Source organism: Hemiscyllium ocellatum, chromosome 34 (assembly GCF_020745735.1).
Source record: "Hemiscyllium ocellatum isolate sHemOce1 chromosome 34, sHemOce1.pat.X.cur, whole genome shotgun sequence".
Lineage (NCBI taxonomy): Eukaryota > Metazoa > Chordata > Chondrichthyes > Orectolobiformes > Hemiscylliidae > Hemiscyllium > Hemiscyllium ocellatum.
In genome coordinates, this window is record NC_083434.1 from 545,056 (window position 1) to 567,328 (window position 22,273).

The 22,273-nt window shown below is 43.3% G+C and overlaps 1 protein-coding gene across 1 annotated transcript in view; it reads left to right on the forward strand.

The window, feature by feature from the left end:
• The window catches only part of LOC132832217 (transmembrane protein 14C-like), a 44,310-nt gene that overhangs the window by 10,850 nt on the left and 11,187 nt on the right, over positions 1-22,273 (forward strand). The window contains exons 2-3 of the mRNA XM_060850011.1: positions 10,430-10,531; positions 19,777-19,864. Of these exons, the coding sequence (XP_060705994.1) occupies positions 10,430-10,531; positions 19,777-19,864 (190 nt within the window). The remainder of the gene's footprint in view (positions 1-10,429; positions 10,532-19,776; positions 19,865-22,273) is intronic.

A 22,273-nucleotide genomic window follows, 5' to 3' on the forward strand; every position in this document is an offset into this window, starting at 1 on the left:
ACACCATGCCTGACTGGTACATACCTATCGAGGACACGCAGCCTTTACAACTTGTCTTTTTCAACCCAAGTATTACTTCAACCTTAATTTCAGCGTTTCTCATTTTTTATTTGATCCTCTCACTGAAATTGCACTTCTAAGAAGAGAAGACCCTCGCAGCAGACCACATAGTGCTGCAATCCAAGCCACTGTCTTCACCCAGAACAAAGACTCAGAGTCTCAAATTTCGCCACTAAGGGTTTTTAACCCATTTCTCACTTTACTCCTCACAGGGGCTCAAACTTCATTGAAACCCAGAGGACCCAAATCCCAGTTTCTCAGCGCTTTGGGGACTTCACTGACTTCACATAATGAATACTTTTTACCTTGATAAACTGACTTTACATACTGAATTCTTCCAATATTGTTAAATGGCTGTACATAATGAATGTTTTTCCATCTTGTTAACCCATTACCCTTTCCTCCAGCACCCTGTTATTAACTGCAGGTTCTTATCTGATCTGAGTCATGCTCACCTGAGCCTCTTGTTTCACAAAACTGAAAACTTACTCTTTCCCGACCTGCTCATACCCTATACACTTTCTCACTGGGGCCCCCATTGTTTGTTTTGTGTTGAATTAGAACGGAAGTTGCCTTAGTAACAAGTAAGAAAGGATGCAGATGGAAAGCTATTTCAAGTGGTGTACTGCAGGGCTTGATGTTGGGACCTGTTTGCTTTACGCATGAATGATTTTGTCACCACGGAATTGGCCATTTGGTGAATAATGCAGAAAATAGCTATAAATTATATAGGTGAGTTGGAGGACAGGGCAGTAAAATGGCAGATGGAATTCAAATTGTCAGAATGTGGTAATGCATTTAAGGAAGTCAAACAGTTTAAAAAAAAAAGAATACATAACAAACATGTCTACACAGGAGAAACGGAGGACTGCAGACACTGGAAATCAGAGTGTGGTGCTGGAAAAGCACAGCTCGTCAAGCAGCATCTGAGAAGCAAAATAATTGACATTTCGAGCATAAGCCCTTCATCAGGAATGAGGGGTGGCCGAAGGGGGCTGAGAGATAAATGGAAGGGGGGTGGGACTTGGGAGAAGATAGCTGAGAATGGCGATAAGTAAATGAAGGTGGGCATGAAGCTGATAGTTTGGATAGGAGGGTGAAGTGGAAAGGAAGATGGACAAGTAGAACAATTCAAGAGGGCGGTGTCGAGTTGGAAGGTTGGATCTGGGATAAGGTTGGGGTGGGGGAAGGGGAAATTAGGAAACTGGTAAAATCCACTTTGGTCTGGTGTGGTTGGAGAGTCCCAAGGTGAAAGGTGAGGTGTTCTTCCTCAGGCATTTGGTGGCTAGAAGGTGGAAGAGGTGCAGGACCTGCATGTCCTTGTGGGAGTTAAATGTTCAGCCACAGGGTTGTTCAGTGTGTGTCCCACAGTATACACAGAGGTAGATGAAGTGAGGGGTTTTGGCATGCAAGTGCACATGTCCCAAAAGATTTCAGTGCAGATGGATAAAGTTGTAAAGAAAGCATTTGGAATGCTTTGCTTCATTGGTAGTAGAATACAAAAGTAGGGATATAATTATGAAAATGTATAACACCCTGGTGAAGTCACAAATGGAGTATTGTATGCAATTCTGATCACCACATTATAGAAAGGACATAATTCCTCTGGAGAGAGTGCAGAGATGATTTACTACAATGTTGCCAGACAGGAGAATTGTCATGAGGCCAGATTGGATTGGTTGGGAGTGTTTTTCTTGAAAACAAAAGATTGAGGTGCACAAAATTGTAAGGAGTAGAGCTAGGTAGACCAGGGTAATCTGTTTCCCTTGGAAGTTCATAAAACTAGAGGCCAAGATTCAAGTGGTAGAGACAATAGGTTGGTGGGTGTCTGGAATTTACTGCCCCTTTTGGGAGTAGAGGCAGAGACTCCAAACTCTTTCAGTATGTACATGGACCTGCACCTTAAGTGCTGTAAACTGCAGGGCTATAGGTTGTGTGCAGGAAGTTGGGATTTGAAGGGTGTCTGACAATCTTTGGGTCAGCATGAGCAAAGTGGCCTGAATGGCTCCCCTCTGTGATGTATCATTTTATATTAGATTACTTACAGTGTGGAAACAGGCCCTTCGGCCCAACAAGTCCACACCGACCCGCCGAAGTGCAACCCACCCATACCCCTACATTTACCCCTTACCTAACACTACGGACAATTTTAGCATGGCCAATTCACCTGACCCGCACATCTTTGGAGTGTGGGAGGAAACCGGAGCACCCGGAGGAAACCCACGCAGACACGGGGAGAACGTGCAAACTCCACACAGTCAGTCGCCTGAGTCGGGAATTGAACCCGGGTCTCCATATTCCATATTCTATGGAAAATATCACTAGTCTGATTAGTAAGTTAGTAGATAACATGAACATAGGTGGACCAGTGGATAGTGAGGAAGGCTATCAAAAGATGTAACAGGATATAGATCGGCTGGAAAGTTGGATGGAGAAATGGACAAGCATTTTGGAAGGTCTATTACAAGAAACCATGCTGTAATTGGCCAGACCCTTAGGAGCATTGACAGGGATCTTGAGCTCCAAGATCATAGCTTTCTGAAAGTAGCAACACAAGTGGACAAATGTTAAAGAAAGCGTACAACATGCTTGCCTTCATCAGTCGTGGAATTGAATGCGTAAGTTGGCAAGTCATTCTGCAACTTTCTAAGACTTTGGTCAGGCTACATTTGGAGCACTATGTACAGTTCTGGTTGCTACCTTACAGGAAGCATGTGGAGGCTTTGGACAGGGTGCAGAAGAACTTTACCAGGCTGTTGCATGGATTGGACTGTATTGGCTATAAGCAGAGGTTGGATAAACTTGGATTGTTTTTGCTATAGAGGTATATAAAATAATGAGGTGTAGATAGGATAGATAGTCAGAGTTTCTTTCCCACGGTGAAAATGTCAAATACTATGGGTTGTAGGTTTAAGGTGAGAGAGGAAAAGTTTAACGGAGATGTGCAGTGGGAGGTTTTTTTTTAATGGGTGCTTGGAATGTCCAGACAGAGGAGGTGGCAGAAGCAGATATGATAGTAAACTTTAAGAGGCATTCAGACAGATACATAAACAGACAGAGAAGAGGAATATGGACTATGTGCAGACAGATGGGATTAGTTTAGAGTAATATCACGATTGGCATAGATATAGTGCAGAATGTCCTGTTCTGTGCTAATTGTCCTATGTTCTAGTTGATCTTCTGGACTAGACTATCATAGAGAATCTTGTTGAATGATTCAGCAAAGTCCAAATAGACAACATCCTTTGCCTTAGGAAGAGGAGAATCAATCATACTCTTCACTTCATCAAAAAACTCAAGCTATTGAGACAAGACCTCCTCCACACGAAGCTATCCCAAATTGTCCATTCTTCTTCAAACCCAAGTAAATCCTGTCCCTAAGAATGTTCTCCAATAACTTCCCTTCTGCTGATGGATGTATGCCTCATCAACCTATAATTTCCTGGATTATCCCTGTTCCCCTTCTTGAACAAAGGAACAACTTTGCCCATTCTCCAGTCTTCCGAGACTATGCCTGTGGCCTAAAAGAATACAAAGAAATCCAGGCCATAGCAATCACTTCCTTGCCTCCATCAGTCTCCTGTGATAAATCCCTTGTATCTAATGTTTTTCAAGGCAGCCAACATCACCTTAATTTTGACATGTCCTAGAATATGAACAAACCCCTTTCCCTGGTTAGCTTCTTGCTCCTAATATATGTATAAAATGACTTATGATTCTCCTTAATCCTCCTTGTCAAGGACATTATATGGCTCCTTTCTTGCCCTCCTAATACCTTTATGTTCTTTTCTGTTCCCTTTATCCTCTAGGGTCTTGTTTGATTTCACTTTGCTAATTCATACATACGCTTCCTTTTTCCTTTTAACTAAATTTGCAATGTAGCTTCACCCAAAGTTCCCAAAACCTGCCATCCTTACCTTTAATTTTCATAGGAAAATGCTGATCCTGAACTCTGGTCAGCCAGCTTTTCAAAGACTCCCACATGCCAGATGTGGGTTTATCTTCAAACATCAGCCCGTGATCTATTATTCCCAATTTGCGCCTAATGCCATTGTAATAGTCTTCCCCCAATTTAGTCTTCCCCCAATTCATAGTCATACAGCACAGAAACAAACACTTCAGCCTAACCAGTCCACGTCGATTATAATCCCAAACTAAACTAGTCCTGCCTGCCTGCACTTTGGTCTGTATCCTTCCAAATATTTCTTATTCATGAACTTATCAAATGTCTTTTAAACATAAGTTTACACATATCCACCACTTCCTCTGGAAGTTCTTTCCACACATAAATGACTCTCTCTGCAGGTGGTTGAAGGCACAGCAGTGTAGAGTGTACAGCGTCAGTCTGTATACAGATAACACCTCCACACCATCTGAAAGGATCCCTTAGACTGCTCAGATTGGGTTAGTAACTTGTAAATACAACCTATTTTTAGTTGTAATAAAAACAAAAGTTGCTGAAAAGCTTAGCAGGTCTGGCAGCAATTGTAAAGAGAAATCAATGTTAAAGTTTTGGGTCCAGTGACCTTTACTCCGAATTGATGTTACTGAGGAAAACGTCATTTTATATGCTGAAGATAGGGTGGGAGGAGGGACTAAGGAGTAAATGATAGGTGGAGATAGAAGCCAAAGGGAGAGAATAACAGTTGGTCAGACAAGAGTTGAAAACATTTTGGCTGGAAGGAGACTGTTAGTGACTTAAAAATAACTGGTGTATAGTGGCAGACTATGTGGTAACAAGGCCTGGTGTGTGTGGTAGGGGGCTAAGATATGGGGGAGTTCAGGCTCTAAAATTATTGAACTTGATAGAGTTTGGAGGGCTGCAGCATCCCCAAGCATGAAATGAGATGTTGTTCTGCCAGCTTAAGCTGAGCTTCACTGGAGCACTGCAGTAAGCCTGAGACAGATGTTGCCCAGGGAACAGGGTGCTGTGTTATAGTGACAGGGTCTAATGGAAGCTAAGGGTCTTTTTTGCAGGCAGAATGTGGTTGTTCTGCAAAGTGGTCACCCAGTCTACACTTCGTTTTCCCAATGTTGAGGAGACCGCATTGTGAACAGTGAATGCAGTAGAATAAATTGTGAGAAGTGTGTGTGTGTGTGTGTGTGTGTGTGTGTGTGTGTGTGTGTGTGTGTGTGTATCTCTCTCTCTCTCTCTAGGATGGTTACTGCAAAATTTAGCATGTTGAAGGTTGAATGTTGAAGTTTCTTATGTCATTTTTTTTGTACCACTCATCTGAGAGCAGCTTTTTAGATTTCTAGGAAGAGTTTTTGCATGAGGGTGTGTAAATGTTGGTTTCTGTTAGCCGTTGCTTTCTGTTATCCATTGAGTTCAGAACTATAATTACTTATCGAAGCTTAAGAATTTGCAACATTGTGCATCATCAGTGGGTTGTGAAAAGGCTGTTAAACTGAAGATAGCAGAGCTGAGACAGATGTGCCAAGATAGGAAATGCATGTCTGTTTCTCCATTCCCAAATATATTTCTTAACAATTACCGAAATGGAATAAATCAATACAGGTAAGCAAACCATACGTTTGATTGTTAATGCTTATTTCAAGGATTTCAGTGTAAATACATATTTATTTTTATGTTGCAAGAGTGGTAACATAAACTGAACAGCTGGTCCAGTTACACTGAAAGATACAAGATCTGTTTTCTCAATGATAGGTTTAGTTTTGGAGATTCTTTCGATAGCTTGTTGAACTTTTGTGTGGGGCCACTTTTCAATTTTTCTCACTCAAAGTATCGATGGGCAAATTTTGGAATTCTAAGGTTTGGTACAGAATTAAACATGGATTTCACAAGACAAAAGGTGTGGAGAAAGCAAACAGTTGGTTCAGCCCCAAAAAAGCTCAAAGCAGTAAATTGAATTTTCTTTTAAAAATGAGTAATAAAAATGACTATGTAAAAGTGCTAAATACTAAAGCTAACTAATAAAACCATTTTTGCCTTTTTACTTTAGAAGTAGAGTGAGTGAAGGATAAAAGAGAAACACAGACTAAGCCCCATGTCCAGTTGCCAGGAAAGGAAATCAAGGTCAAGCTAAGGGTGATTTAGCGGCTTGGATCAGAAATTGGCTAGCTGAAAGAAGACAGAGGATGGTGGTTGATGGGAAATGTTTATCCTGGAGATCAGTTACTAGTAGGGTACTGCAAGGATCTGTTTGGGTCCGCTGTTATTTGTCATTTTTATAAATGACCTGGATGAGGGAATAAGAAGGATGAGTTAGTAAACTTGCAGATTAGGTTGGTAGAGTTGTGGATAGTGCCAGAGGATGTAGGTTACAGAGAGACATAGAGAAGCTGCAGAGCTGGACTGAGAGGTGGCAAATGGAATTTAATGCAGAAATGTGTGAGGTGGTTCACTTTGGAAGGAGTAACAGGAATAAAAAGTACTGGGCTAATGGTAAGATTCTTGGTAGAGTAGCTGAGCAGAGAGATCTCAGTGTTCAGGTACATAGATCATTGAAAGTTGCCACCCAGGGTGATAGGGTTGTTTAGAAGGCATATGGTGTGTTAGTTTTTACTGGTAGAGGGATTGAGTTTCAGAACCATGAGATCTGAAAACTCAGCTCAACTCTGGTGCGGCCACAATTGGAGTATTGCTTACAGTTCTGGTCACCACATTATAGGAAGCTTTGGGAAGAGTTCAGACGAAATTTACTCAATGCCATGGAGGGAAGGACTTGAGGAAAGGCTGAGGGACTTGAGGCTGTTTTTGTTAGAGAGAAGGTTGAGAGGTGACTTTATTGAGAGATATAAGGTAATCAGAGGGTTAGATAGGTTGGACAGTGAGAACCCTTTTCCTCGGATGGTGATAGCTAGCGCAAGAAGACAGCTTTAAATTGAGGGATGATAGATATAGGACAGATTTCTGAGGTAGTTTCTTTACTCAGAGAAGGAACGCACTGCCTGCAACAGTAGTAATCCCACCGACTTTAAGTTGGCGTTGAAATGGTCATTGTTTTAGATTAGATTAGATTACATTACATTACAGTGTGGAAACAGGCCATTCGGTCCAACAAGTCCACACCGACCCGCCGAAGCGTAACCCACCCATACACCTACATTTTTCCCCTTACCCAACACTATGGGCAATTTAGCATGGCCAATTCACCTGGCCTGCACATCTTTGGACTGCGGGAGGAAACCGGAGCACCTGGAGGAAACCCACGCAGACACGGGGAGAACATGCAAACTCCACACACAGTCACCTAGGCGGGAATTGAACCCGGGTCTCTGGCGCTGTGAGGCAGCAGTGCCACCATGCCGCCCACTGGATAGGCATTACGGACAAGAATTGGAATATTGTAGGTTAACTGGGCTTCAGATGGGTTCTACAGGTTGGTGCAACATTGAGGGCCAAAAGGCCAGCTGTAATGTTCTGCGTTCTAAGGAACTGTGTTTAGTTAACACTGATCTTGACATTGCTGGCCTTGGCACTCATAAGAATGTGGGGTTTGGAAGCAGATGGTGTTGCTTCACCTGCTGCCAAATGTGTGGTTTTGAGGGAAAGAATAGGAAGTCTATATAAGTATTGCCAGTTTTGGGGATCATAATCACTTTTTTGTTTGTTCACTCATACACAGACTCACTCGTACACACACAGGTCTTCAACATTTCTTTCTCTTGTCGCCCTCCTCTCTCTCACATTCCTCCTTTTTCTCTCCCCTCTGCTCCTCTGTCTGTCTGTCTCTCTTCTGTGTGTCTGTCTCTCCCTGTGTCTGTGTGTTTCTCTGTCTCTGTCTCTCTCTCTCCGTGTGTGTGTCTGTCTCTCTCTGTGTCTATCTCTTTCTCTGTGTGTGTCTCTCTGTCTCTTTCTCTCTCTCTCTCTCTGCGTCTGTCTGTCTCTCCTCTCTCTCTCTCTCTCTCTCTGCGTCTGTCTGTTTCTCTCTCGCTCTCGCTGCATCTGTTTCTCCATCTCTGCGTGTGTGTGGCGCTGTCTCCCCCTCTCTCTGTCTCCCCCTCGCTCCCTGTTTGTGTGTGTGTGTGTGTGTGTGTCCGTCTCTCCCTCTGTCTCTCCCTCTGTCTCTCCCTCTGTCTCTCCCTCTGTCTCTCCCTCTGTCTCTCCCTCTGTCTCTCCCTCTGTCTCTCCCTCTGTCTCTCCCTCTGTCTCTCCCTCTGTCTCTGCCTCTGTCTCTCCCTCTGTCTCTCCCTCTGTCTCTCCCTCTGTCTCTGCCTCTGTCTCTGCCTCTGTCTCTGCCTCTGTCTCTGCCTCTGTCTCTCCCTCTGTCTCTCCCTCTGCCTCTCCCTCTGCCTCTCCCTCTGCCTCTCCCTCTGCCTGTATGTGTGAATGTCTCTCTTTGTGCGTGTCTCTTCTCTCTCTCTCTCTCTGCCTCTCTCCCCCTCTCCGTGTGTGTGTCTCTCTCTCTCTCTCTGTCTGTCTCTCCCTGTGACACTCTCTCTCTTTTTCTGTGACTCTCTCTGCCTGTGGCTCTGCGTCTCTCTGTGTGTGTGTGTGTGTGTGTGTGTGTGTCTCTCTCTGCCTGTGGCTCTGCGTCTCTGTGTGTGTGTGTGTGTGTGTGTGTGTGTGTGTGTGTGTGTCTCTCTCTCTCTCTTTCACACTCCCGCCTGTGTGTCTCTTTCTTTGTCTCTCTTGATCTGTCTCTCTCTCTCTCTCTCTCTCCCTGTATGCATGACTCTTGCACTGTGTGTCTATCTGCCTCCCTCTCTGTCTGTCCCTCCCTCTGTCTCTTTGTGTGTGTGTGTGTGTGTGTGTGTCTCTGTCTCTCTCACTGTCTCTGTGCGTGTGTGTACGTGTCTCTGTGTGTGACTCTTTCTCTCTCTGTCTCTATCTCTCTCTCTCTCCGTGTGTGTGTCTGTCTCTCTCTGTGTCTATCTCTCTCTCTGCGCTTCTCTCTCTCTGCGTGTCTCTTTCTCTGTGTGTGTGTGTCTCTCTCTGCGTCTGTCTGTCTCTCTCTGCGTCTGTCTGTCTGTCTCTCTCTCTCTCTGGCTCTCTGTCTCTCTCGCTCTCTCTGTCTCTCCCTCTCTCTCTCTGTCTCTCCCTCTCCCTCTCTGTCTCTCCCTCTCTCTCTCTCTGTCTGTCTGTCTGTCTCTGTCTGTCTGTCTCTCTGTCTGTCTGTCTCTCTGTTTGTCTCTCTCTCTCTGTCTCTCTGTCTGTGTGTGTCTCTCTCTCTCTGTCTGTCTGTCTCTCTCTCTCTCTGTCTCTGTGTGTGTGTCTCTCTGTCTCTGTGTGTGTTCTCTCTCTCTGCATCTCTCTGTCTGTCTCCGTGTTTCTCTGTGTGTCTGTCTCTCTCTCCTGTGTGTCTCTGTCTGTGTCTCTCTCTCTTTCTGCTGTGTGTGTGTGTGTCTCTCTCTCTGTGTATCTCTCTGTCTGTGCGTGTGTGTGTCTCTCGCTCTCTCTCTCTGTCTCTGTCTCTCTCTGCGTGTGTCTTTCTCTTTCTCTGCGTGTGTCTCTCTCTCTCTGCATCTGTCTGTGTAGGTGTCTCCCCTCTCTCTCTCTCTCCTCAGTGTGTCAATCTCTGTGTATGTGTGTGTGTGTCTCTTTCTTTCTTTCTCTCTCTCTCTCTCTCTCTCTCTCTGCCTGTGTGTGTGCGTGTGTGTATGTCTCTCCCTTCTCGCTCCCCCTGTCTCTCTCCCCCCTCCCAGTCCCCCTCTGTCTCTGTGTGTCTGTGCGTATTTTTCTGTGTGTGTCTCTGTGTCCCTCACTGTATCTTTCTCTCTCTCTGTTTCTGTCTCTGTCTCTCTTGCTCTGTGTGTGTTTCTCTCTCTCTGCGTGTGTCTCTCGCTCTCTGTGCATATCTTTCTGTCTCTGTGTCTGTCTGTCTCTCCCTCTCCCTCTGTGCGTGTCTGTGTCTCTGCGTCTTTCTCTCTCTGCATGCGCCTCTCTCTCTGCGTGCACGTCTCTGCCTCGCGTCTCCTTCTCCTTCTGCCTCTTTCTCTCTGTTTTTCTCTCTCTCTCTCTCTCTCTCTCTCTCTCTCTCTCTCTGATGGAATTTATCCCATTGGTACAGCTATTTCATCGAACTGTGATGGAATCAGCAAGTTCACAGGATGGCTGGTTGCCTGAGATTGCTGGAAGAATTACCCTCATCAACAACTTTTACTTTGCATTTTAATGATTTGGTGTTCCATGTGACATGGTTCAATGCTGCTGTGAAATAAATATTAAATAAATTGTGTTGTTGAGTTCCAACTTTTCTGTTAGCCTAATTTCAAGAATAAGTAAAAGCATTTGCATTTTCATTGTGTACCTTCTCAAGATATACCAAAGTACTTCCCAATTACAGAGTTTTTGGAAATACATGGACGATGGTCTTACAGGCTGCACAAGATATAATGTTTGCAGAGAATTCTTCTATTGACTTGATGGTTGCTTGTGATTAATAAAAGTTTCTTATGCTTTCAGGTAGTGTGCCTTCTCTAGCAGCTGGCCTGTTATTTGGGAGTGCAGCTGGACTTGGGGCCTATCAGATTACTCAAGACCCCAAGAACATATGGATGTCTCTGAGTGAGTAATCTGATCACGTTTCTAATGAATTTGTTAGTATATTATACGTTGTCCTTTCTACTGTTTTGTAGGCACAATGTGTGCAGCTGTAATATGCAAGTTTAAAAGAATAACTTCTGTCTTTGTTTTTTTCCTAAAAATCTACCTTTTTCATAAAATATAAGTAGATAACAAAAGTTAAAATCGGATGTAACGGAAAATGTTACAAAATATCACATTTTTCAGTTGAGCATTCACACTTTTAACACCTCATTCCAAATGCAAATTTGGGACATTTACAAAATTTGACTGGAACAGTCGCTGTGAGCTTTAGTGCACCCTTCAGCGTGTAGTCCCAGACCTTGGAAAGTGCCAGTATGCAACAGAAAGGTTGCATGTCAGAAAGGCAAGGTCACGGTGATCATGGGGGACTTCAATATGCAGGTGGACTGGGTAAATAATGTTGCTAGTGGGTCCAAAGAAAGGGAATTCTTGGAATGCTTACAGGATGCCTTTTTGGAACAGCTTGTCATGGAGCCCACAAGGGAGCAGGCTATTTTGGACCTAGTGCTATGTAATGAACCAGACTTTATAAAAGATCTTAAAGTAAGGGAACACTCAGGAAGCAGCGATCATAATATGGTAGAGTTCAGTCTGCAGTTTGAAAGAGAGAAGGCAAAATCTGATGTAATGGTGTTACAGTTAAACAAAGGTAATTATGAGTGCATGAGAGAGGAACAGACGAAAATCGACTGGAAGCAGAGCCTAGCAGGGAAAACAGTAGAACAAAAATGGCAGGAGTTTTGTGGGTATAATTGAGGCCACAGTACAGAGGTTCATCCCCAAGAAAATAAAGATTATCCGGGGAGGGATTAGACAGCCATAGCTGACGAAGGAAGTCAGGAAATGTATCAAAGAAAAAGAGAGATCCTATAAAGTGGCCAAGAGCGCTGGGAAATCAGAAGATTGTGAAGGCTACAAAAACGAGCAGAGGATAACAAAGAGAGAGATAAGGAAGGAGAGGATCAAATATGAAGGTAGGCTAGTCAGTAAGTTTCTTTCAATACATAAGAAACAAACAACAGGCAAGTTGGGCCACTTCAAACTGATGCTGGAAGGCTAGTGATGGGAGATAAGGAAATAGCTGGAGAACTTAATAAGTACTTTGCATCAGTCTTCACAGTGGAAGACATGAGTAATATGCCAACAATTAAAAGGAGTCGGGGGCTGAGTTGAGTATGGTTGCCATTACAAAAGAGAGAGTGCTAGAAAAGCTAAAAGGTCTTAAAATTGACAAATCTCCTGGCCCCGATGGGCTACATCCTAGAGTTCTGAGGGAGGTGGCTGAGGAAATAGTGGATGCTTTGGTTGAGATCTTTCAAAAGTCACTGGAGTCAGAGAAAGTCCTGGATGATTGGAAGACTGCTGATGTAACCCCATTGTTCAAGAAAGGATCAAGACAAAAGATGGAAAATTATAGGCCAATTAGCCTAACCTCAGTTGTTGGTAAAATTCTAGAATCCATAGTTAAGGATGAGGTTTCTAAGTTCTTGGAAGAGCAGGGTCGGATTAGAACAAGTCAACATGGATTTAGTAAGGGGAGGTCGTGCCTGACAAACCTGTTCGAATTCTTTGAAGAGGTGACAAGTAGGTTAGACCAGGGAAGCCCAGTGGATGTGGTCTGTCTAGACTTCCAAAAGGCCTTTGATAAGGTGCCACACGGGAGGTTGCTGAGTAAGGTGAGGGCCGGTGGTGTTCAAGGTGAGCTACTGGCATGGATTGAGGATTGGCTGTCTGACAGAAGGCAGAGAGTTGGGATAAGAGGTTCTTTTTCGGATTGGCAGCCGGTGACAAGCGGTGTCCCACAGGGTACAGTGTTGGGGCTGCAGCTGTTCACGTTATATATTAATGATCTGGATGAAGGGACTGGGGCATTCTAGTGAAGTTTGCCAATGATACAAAGATAGGTGGACAGGCAGATGGGGAGGCTGCAGAAGGATCTAGACAGTTTGGGAGAGTGGTCCAGGAAATGGCTGATGAAGTTCAATGTGAGCAAATGCGAGGTCTTGCACTTTGGAAAAAAGAATACAAGTATGGACTACTTTCTGAAAGATGAGAAAATTCATAAAGCCAAAGTACAAATGGATCTGGGAGTGCTAGTCGAGGATTCTCTAAAAGTAAACATGCAGGTTGAATCCGTGATTAAGAAAGCGAATGCAATGTTGTCATTTATCTCAAGAGGGTTGGAATATAAAAGCAGTGATGTGCTACTGAGACTTTATAAAGCTCTGGTTAGGCCCCATTTGGAGTACTGTGTCCAGTTTTGGGCCCCACACCTCAGGAGGGACATACTGTCACTGGAGCGTGTACAGCGGAGATTCACACGGAAGATCCCTGGAATGGTAGATCTAACATACGAGGAGCAACTGAGGATCCTGGATTTGTATTCATTGGAGTTTAGAAGGTTAAGGGAAGATCTAATAGAAACTTACAAGATAATACATGGCTTGGAAAGGGTGGACGCTAAGAAATTGTTTCCGTTAGGCGAGGAGACTAGGACCCGTGGGCACAGCCGTAGAATCAGAGGGGGTCAATTCAGAACAGAAATGCGGAGACATTTCTTCAGCCAGAGAGTGGTGGGCCTGTGGAATTCATTGCCCCGGAATGCACTAAATGTCTTCAAGGCAGAGATTGATAAATTCTTGATGTCACCAAGGAATTAAAGGGCTACGGGGAGAATGCGGGTAAGTGGAGTTGAAATGCCCATCAGCCATGATTAAATGGTGGAGTGGACTCGATGGGCCAAATAGCCTTACTTCCACTCCTATGACTTATGGTCTTTATGGTCTTACACTCAACAGAGGACAACTCTTTGCAATGGACGGCCAACAGGTTTTGGGTAGACCAAAAAGCATCTGACTGAGTTGATGTAACTGTGAAGGGAATGCATTATGAACGGTAGAACACTGAGAAGCTCTGAGGATCAGAGGGATTGTATACCAGTCCTGTAAGATATGAGGACAGAAGGTTAAAGTGGTTAAAGCTACCTTGACTCTCCTAGCTGAGGAGTAGAGTATAAGAGCAGGGTGGTACTGCTGGAAATGTATAAAACACTAGTTAGGCCACAGCTAAAGTATTGTGTGCAGTTCTGAAATCTGCATTATAAGGAGGGATGTGAAAGCACTGGAGAGGGTGCAGAGGAGTTTTATCAGGATATTGCCTGGGCTGGAGAGTTTGCTATGAAGAGAGATTGTACAGACTGGGGTTGTTTTCCTTAGAAGAAATTGAGAGGGTACATGATTCAGATGAATAAAATTGAGGGGGATAGTCAGTGTAGACAGGAAGAAACCTTTCCCAAAAATAATAGAAAAACTGTTGGTGCTGGAAATCAGAAACAACAAAAGAAATTGCTGAGGAAACTAAGCAGGTCTGTGAAGAGAAAACAAAGTTAAAGTTTTGAGTCCAGTGACACTTCTGAAACCTGATTGAGTAAGGGGCAGAAGGTTCAGAGATGTGAGAAAAATCTTCTTCATCCAGGGGGTGGTGTGAACTTGGAACTCACTGCCTGTAAGCATGATGGTGGCAGAAACACTTGCAGCATACAGAATTATTTACAAATGCAATTGTGATGCAAGGGCATGGACCAAGTATTGGAAGATTAGAATAGTTAGTTAGTTATTTTTGACTGGCATTGATGTGATGGGCTAATGGGCCCTTCTCTGTGCTGTAGATCTCTATTATGATGATGACTGAAACTATGCCTCCATGCTTGTTAGAAAGATCTAGTGACAAGGCATTCATGCCTCCTTCTTCTGACAGTTTGTTCAGTGAGCCATCCAACAGAATCAAACCTGTCCTTTAACCACAGGACTTCAAGGATGTGATGTGCTAAATACTGCCAGATGGACTTTGGTTAGTGTTTCTCTGCACAAACCTTTTGCAAGGGGGCGGTGATATGATATGGTCCAACTGCAAACTAACGCTGCAAATTGCATTGGTACAACAACAGTGATGTCAGGAAAGGAGTTCCCTGGGTTTGATCCAGTGACAGTGAAGGAACAGTGATAAACTTCCAAATTAGCGTTGTTTATGCAATGAGATGTGCATCAATGCCACATGAAATAATGGTGCAAACCAAGCATGTATAATCTACATTCATAGGGTCTTACTGTTTGACTTGGTTTTAATTTGACAGACCTGGAATTTGGAAAAGCCTGGTCTTAGTTCTGTTTTCTCATTGGTGGTTAGATCTTCAATCAGATTGATTACAGCAACTTAAGATTTATAGAAATTAATGACAAAATAGATATAAGCTTCATAGTTAAGAATTTTCAAAAATATAAGCAATTTTAAAAACTGAACATTGCAGTATATGGAAATTTTCATTTTGCCAAGTTTACTGTATTAAATCCTACAGTATCAGTACTGGAGCTCTAACTTTATAGACATTTTTAATCAACTTGTTTGTGGTTGAGGCAAGTTAGACTTGAACCCAAGCCTTCTGGTTCAGAGGTAGGGACTGCAGCACTGGTAAACATTGCAGCAACTCACCAAGGCTCCTTCAACAACAGCTTCCAAACCTGCCAGCTAAGCTGCCTAGAATGACAAGGCCAACAGAACAGCACCTGCAGACTCTTTCTCTCCCCCCCCCCCCCAAGCCACAAAAGATCCTAATTTGGAAATACATCACTGTTCCTTCATTCTCACTGGATTAAAACCCTGGAATACCTTTGTTGGCATTACTGTTGTTCTACCAATGCAGCTGACAATGCAGTATTAAGGAAGACAGTTCATCATAAAATTCATGAAGGCAGTTAAGATTGGGCATTAACCAACAAAGTATATGTCCCACAAAATAATTATTTAAAAATCAACTGAACAATTAAAAAGGCTCAAGTGCAGAGTTCTGCACAATCAGAATTGGATACAGCACTCTAGTTGTGGCTTAACCACAGCTTTATAAAAGTTAAGCAGGACTTCCTTGCTTTTTGTTTGCAAAATATCTACTAATGTTTTTTTCACTACTCTCAATATACTTTACCACCTTCAAAGAGTGTTGCTTATTCCTGCATAATCTTTAGAACTGAACAATTAAGATTTATATACACCTCCCTGTCTGTTATTATTGGACAAAGTTAAAAATCACAACACCAGGTTATAGTCCAACAGGTTTACAGAAGAATCTCCATTATCTGGCATTCGATTACCCGAGCAAGGTTGCAATGGTTTGGCTAAATTGTTACTTGACATTCGATTATCTGAACAAAATTGCCCCCGCTCATATCATTCGGATAATTGAAGTTCCTCTTGTATTTGGAAGTACTAACTTTTGGAGCACTGCTCCTCCTTCAGGTGGTTGTGCAGCATAAGACACAGAACTTATAGCAAAAGATGTATGCGTGACACTGTAATTTTTTGTTGTAAATTCTGTGTCATATGATCTTATGCTCCACAACAATCTGATGAAGGAACAGTGCTCTGAAAGTTAGCGCTTCCAAATAAACCTGTTGTGATTTTTAACTTTGTCCATCCCAATCTAACACCAGCTCTTCCACATCATGGTATCATTGGAAAAAATTTTAAAATGCAACCATCTGTTTTACAATTGTTATAACTATGCACATATATCAGAATAGCACTAATTTCTGGGGAACACCATTGTTCACCATCTGTAAGACTGAAAAACAACAGTTTACCATGACTCACGGTTTTCTGGTTTTAAGACTTGTATATTTATTATCCCGGCATTGAACGAGAAATGAAGAATTGTGGATAGAACGTAGAATAGGACAGCACAGAACAGGCCCTTCAGCCCACGATGTTGTGCCAAACACTGATCCTCATGTATGCACCCTCAAATTTCTGTGACCATATGCATGTCCAATAGTCTCTTAAATGTCCCCAATGACCTTGCTTCCACAACTGCTGCTGGCAATGCATTCCATGCTCTCTCAACTCTGTGTAAAGAACCTGCCTCTGACATCCCCGCTATACTTTCCTCCAACCAGCTTAAAAACTATGACCCCTCGTGTTAGTCATTTCTGCCCTGGGAAATAGTCTTTGGCTATCGACTCTATCTATGCCTCTCATATTCTTGTATACCTCAATTAGGTCCCCTCTGCTCCTCCTTTTCTCCAAAGAAAAAAGTCCAAGCTCCGTCAACCTCTCTTCATAAGATAAGCCCTCCAGTCCAGGTAGCATCCTGGTAAACCTCCTCCGAACCCTCTCCAAAGCATCCACATCTATCCTATAATAGAGCGACCAGAACTAGACGCAATACGCCAAGTGCGGTCTAACCAAAGTTTTATAGAGCTGCAACAAGATCTCACGACTCTTAAACTCAATCTCCCTGTTAATGAAAGCCAAAACACCATATGCTTTCTTAACAACTCTGTCCATTGGTTGGCCATTTTAAGGGATCTATGTACTTGCACATCAAGATCCCTCTGTTCCTCCACACTGCCAAGAATCCTATCCTTAATCCTGTACTCAGCTTTCAAATTCAACCTTCCAAAATGCATCCCCTCGCATTTATCCAGGTTGAACTCCATCTGCCATCTCTCAGCCCATCTCTGCATCCTGTCAATGTCCCACTGCAGCCTACAACAGTCCTCTATACTGTCAACGACATCTCTAACCTTTGTGTCGTCTGCAAACTTGCTGACCCATCCTTCAATCCCCTCATCCAAGTCATTAATAAAAATTACAAACAGTAGAGGCCCAAGGACAGACCCCTGTGGAACACCGCTCACCACAGACTTCCAGGCAGAATATTTTCCTTCTACTACCACTCTCTGTCTTCTGTTGGCCAGCCAATTCTGTATCCAAACAGCTAAATTTCCCTGTTTCGCATTCCTCCTGACCTTCTGAATGAGCCTACCATGGGGAACCTTATCAAATGCCTTGCTGAAGTCCATATACACCACATCCACAGCTCGACCCTCATCAACTTTCCTAGTCACATCTTCAAAGAACTCATGTGAGGCATGACCTGCCCCCCTCAAAGCCATGTTGACTGCATTTCATCAAGCCATGCTCTTCCAGATGGTCATAAATCCTATCCCTCAGAATCCTTTCTAACACCTTGCAGACGACAGATGTGAGACTTGCTGGTCTGTAATTCTGGGGATTTTCCTATGTCCTTTCTTGAAGAGAGGAATTTACATTTGCCTCTCTCCAGTCCTCAGGTACGACTCCAGTGGAGAGCGAGGATGCAAAGATCTTCGCAAGTGGTGAAGCAATTGCATTTCTTGTTTCCCAAAGCAGCCGAGGACAAATCTGGTCTGGGCCTGGCGACTTGTCAATCTTAATGTTTGATAAAAGTTTCAGCACATCAGCTTCCTCTATCGCATTCTAGCATGCACACCTGCTCTTCAAAGGTTTCATTACGAAAAAAACGAACTTTGTAGTGAAAGACAGAAGCAAAAAACTCACTTAGAGCTTCCCCTACCACCTCAGACTCCACACACATGCTATGCTATGCTATCCCTGATCGGCCCTACTCTTTCTTTGACCATTCTCTTATTCCTCACAAAAGTGTAAAATGCCTTTGTGTTCTCCCTAATCCGTTCTGCAAGCCTTTCTCGTACCCTCTCCTGGCTCTCCTCAGACCATTTTTGAGCTCCTTCCTCGCTTGCCTGTAATCCTCTAGAGCTGAGCTTGCCCCTAGGTACCTCCACCTTATGTAAGCTACCTTTTTCCTTTTGACGAGAAGCTCCACTGCTCTCGTCATCCAAGGTTCCTTTATCTTACCACTTCTTGCCTGTCTCAGAGGGACATATTTATTCATCACTTGCAACAACTGTTTCTTAAACAGTCTCCACATGTCTATAGTGCCTTTACCATGGAACAATTGCTCCCAATCCATGTTTGTATGGCCGATATTGGAAATCAGCCGCACAAACAGAAATTGCTGGATAAAACTAAGCAGATGTTGCAGCATCTTGTAAAGAAAAAGCAGAATTAACATTTCACGTCCAGTGACTCCTCTTCAGAACTGGCACTGACCCTCCTGTTTCATGAGTCCCCAATGTTAACCAGCATTTCATATAATACTTTGTCAAATGTTATCTTAAAATCCATATGGAAAACACCTATTGTTTTCTGTACATTAGGCTTCTTTCTTAGAATCATAGAATCCCCACAGTGTGGAAGCAGGCCACACTAAATCTCTAAGGAGCATCTCACCCAGACACTCTCAGTCCCTCACCCTATTTCTGTAACTCTGCATTTCCCTTGGATAATTTATCTAGTCTGCACATCTCTGGGCTCTATGGGCAATTTTAATATGACTAATCCACTTAACCTGCACATCTTCGGGCTGTGGGAAGAAACCAGAACACTGGGAGGAAAACACACATACGTAGAATGATCAAACTGGATGAAATAATGGATCTTATTATTCGAAAGGTGTGATGGAATATGAGCTCAAAAACCTTCTGACTCAACGTTCAGACTTGATTCAGTACAACTTAGCTCAAAAGTGAGAGAGTGCATGCAACATTTCCCACCTCGGCGACAGACTGTGTGGAGTTTGCACATTCTCCTCGTGTCTGCGTGGGTTTCCTCAGGGTGCTCCGGTTTCCTCCCACAATCCGAAAATGTGCAGGTTAGGTGAATTGACCGTGCTAAATTGCCCGTAGTGTTAGGTGAAGGGATAAATGTAGGAGAATGAGTCTGGGTGGGTCGGTGTGGACTTGTTGGGCCGAAGGGCCTGTTTCCACACTGTAAGTAATCTAATCTAATCTGTGATCTAATCTAATACATCGACATTGCAAGTATTTAACTAAACCCACGAGAAATGACGAGACCTTGCTTCTGGGCAACAGTGGAGGTTTCTGTCAGACAATGCGAACAGGTTGCAGTCACTGAATTCAGGCTAGTAGCTTCAATGCAATACAATCCCTGATTATCCGCACCAATGTTAGAATGTCACATACATAAGAATTATGAGCAATATTAGGCCATTTGGCCCTCAAGCCTGCTCCATTATTTGCTGAGGTCATGACTGATTTGATTATGGCTTTAACTGTGCATTTCTGCTAATTCCTCAATGAATTTATTTCGGCAAAAATTTTTTTTGGTAATTCAATTCAATTAATGAAGCACAATGTGCATTTTACAAATCTGTGTTGTTGTTCTTAATTAAAATCTTTCCAAGCACCTGTAGATTTCTTTTTTCCCCCTCTGATCATTGCTTCTAAAATCTTAACTATACTGATGTTAAACTTGCTGCTGAGTAATATTTGTGTCTTTGTACTTTAAAGTTGCTTCAGGAGCACTGACTGGAATAATGGGAATGAGATTCTACAATTCAGGAAAATTCATGCCGGCAGGGTTAGTCGCTGGAGCAAGGTAATGATATAGACCATCTTGTCACCCAACAAAGAAACTTATATTGCTGAAAACGTTAATTAGGTAGAGCTAAAATATATTTGATTAAAACATAATTCCAAAATCTAGCCCCTTTTAGATCAATGAACTGCAGTGACTTCTCACCATAAATGTGAATCACTTTCATTTCAAGAAACTGATCTGTTGTCTTATGGTAAAACTCTTATTGGCTTCCCTTGTTACATATTCCACAACTTGATTGTATTCGTGTTAAAAAATGGCAAGCTTTTGCTGACATGGGCAAATGTGGGCATCTGTGCATGCACGCTGATCTGGAACCGCAAATGTGCATATGTGCAGACCATCTATGTCATCCTGCCTTCCTTTTCTCATCTCCCTCCTCCCACCTGGGTAGACGTCTTGCATACTCACTTACCCCGCTATATATCATTTGAATGTTGCACCTTTTCTCTGCATATCTTTTGCGCATGATGTCTGTGGCAAGGTGGTGAAGGAACCAACAAGAGGGAAAAATAAACCTACCCTCATAATCACTAATCTGCCCGCCATAGCTGCATCTATCTGATGAGAATGACCACTGCTGTTCTTGTGGAGATGAATCATAGAATCATAGAATACCTAAAGCGTGGAAACAGAGTATTTAGCCCATCGAGTTCACACCGACTCTCAAAGAGGATCCCACCTACTTCCCGTGGCTAATCCATCTAAACTGCACATCCCTGAATGTTATGGGCAATTTGGCGTAGGTAATCTACTTAACCTACTCACCTTTGGATTGTGGGAGGAAACTGAAGCACCTGGAAGAAACCCACACATACACAGGAAGAATATGCAAACTCCACAGAGACAGTCACTCGAGGGTGGAATCGAATCAGAGTCCTTGGTGGGATGAGGTTGTAGTACTAAACACGAGCTATTGTGCTGCCCTAAGTACGGTCTTTGCATATTGGATACCCTCCATTATAGTGTCACACAACATCATTGTGCTAAATGGAGGTCACACTGGGCATCCAAGAAATGCTGTGTGCCATCAGCAGCAGAATTGTGCTGGAACACTATCTTTAGCCTTTAGTCTTTGGCCTGGCATAGCTGCCAACTGTGTTATTACCATCAGGTGAAGCAATCAACCCTCGTTCGATTAAAGAGTGCAAGAGGCCATGCTAAAGAGCAGGCACATCAAAAAATGAGGTGTCAATCTGATGCTACAAAACAGGGCGAATTGTGTGCCAAAGACATAAGCAGTAAATAATAGGCTCAAGTGATTTCACAACCAATGAATTGGATTTGAGCTCTGCAGTCCTGCGATATCCAGCCATGAATAGTAGATGGTAACCAGATAACTCACTAGAGGAGAAGGATCCGCAAATCCTTCATGATTCTGATGAAGGCCTTTGCCCAAAACCTCGATTTTCCTGTCCTCGGATGCTGTCTGACCTGTGCTTTACCAGCACCACACTAATATTGACTCGGATCCACAAATATCCCTATCTTCTATAGTAGAAGGAAACAGCATGACAGTGCAAAAGATAAGGAACATTTGTAACAATGTTCAGCCAGATGTATTGAATAGATGATCCATCTCCGCTTCCTCTGGAGAGGTCCCCAGCATAATCGGTCCCAATCAATTCTATGCACTCCATGTGATATAAGGAAGTGGCTGCAGGCACTGGTGCTGTAAATGCTATGGGCCTTAATAACATTCTGGCACTTTCTTAGAGTTAACCCGCTCAGTAGCGCTCGGTTTGTGTTCTGCCAGGACCAATTTATGCCTAACCTCAAATACAGCCTTGGTTATACATAGGCAAAAGAACTGAACTCCAGAAATGCGTCAAAATAACTGTGTCCAAAAGATGTAGGAGCAGAAATTAAGCCATTCAGCCTATTGAATCTGCTCCACTGTTCAATTATGGCTGATATGTTTCTCAACCCTCTCTCCATAACCCTCGATCCCCTTCGCAGTCTCAGTCTTAAATATACTCAATGACCTGGCCTCCACAGCCTCCTCAGGTAGTGAATTCCATAGATTCACTAGTCTCTGCCTGAAGAAGTTTCTCCTTTTTATTACTGAAAGGCCTTCCCTTTACTCTAAGGCTATGTCCTCAGGCCCTAGTCTCTCCTACCAATGGAAGCATGTTTAGATTAGATTACTTACAGTGTGGAAACAGGCCCTTCGGCCCAACAAGTCCACACCGACCCGCCGAAGCGCAACCCACCCATACCCCTACCCCTACATATACCCCTTACCTAACACTATGGGCAATTTAGCATGGCCAATTCACCTGACCCGCACATCTTTGGATGTTCCCAACATCCACTCTGTCCAAGCTGTTTAATATTCTGTAAGTTTCAATTCGATGCCCCCTCAGCCTTCTAAATTCCATCGAGTCTAGACCCAGAGTCCTGAAACAT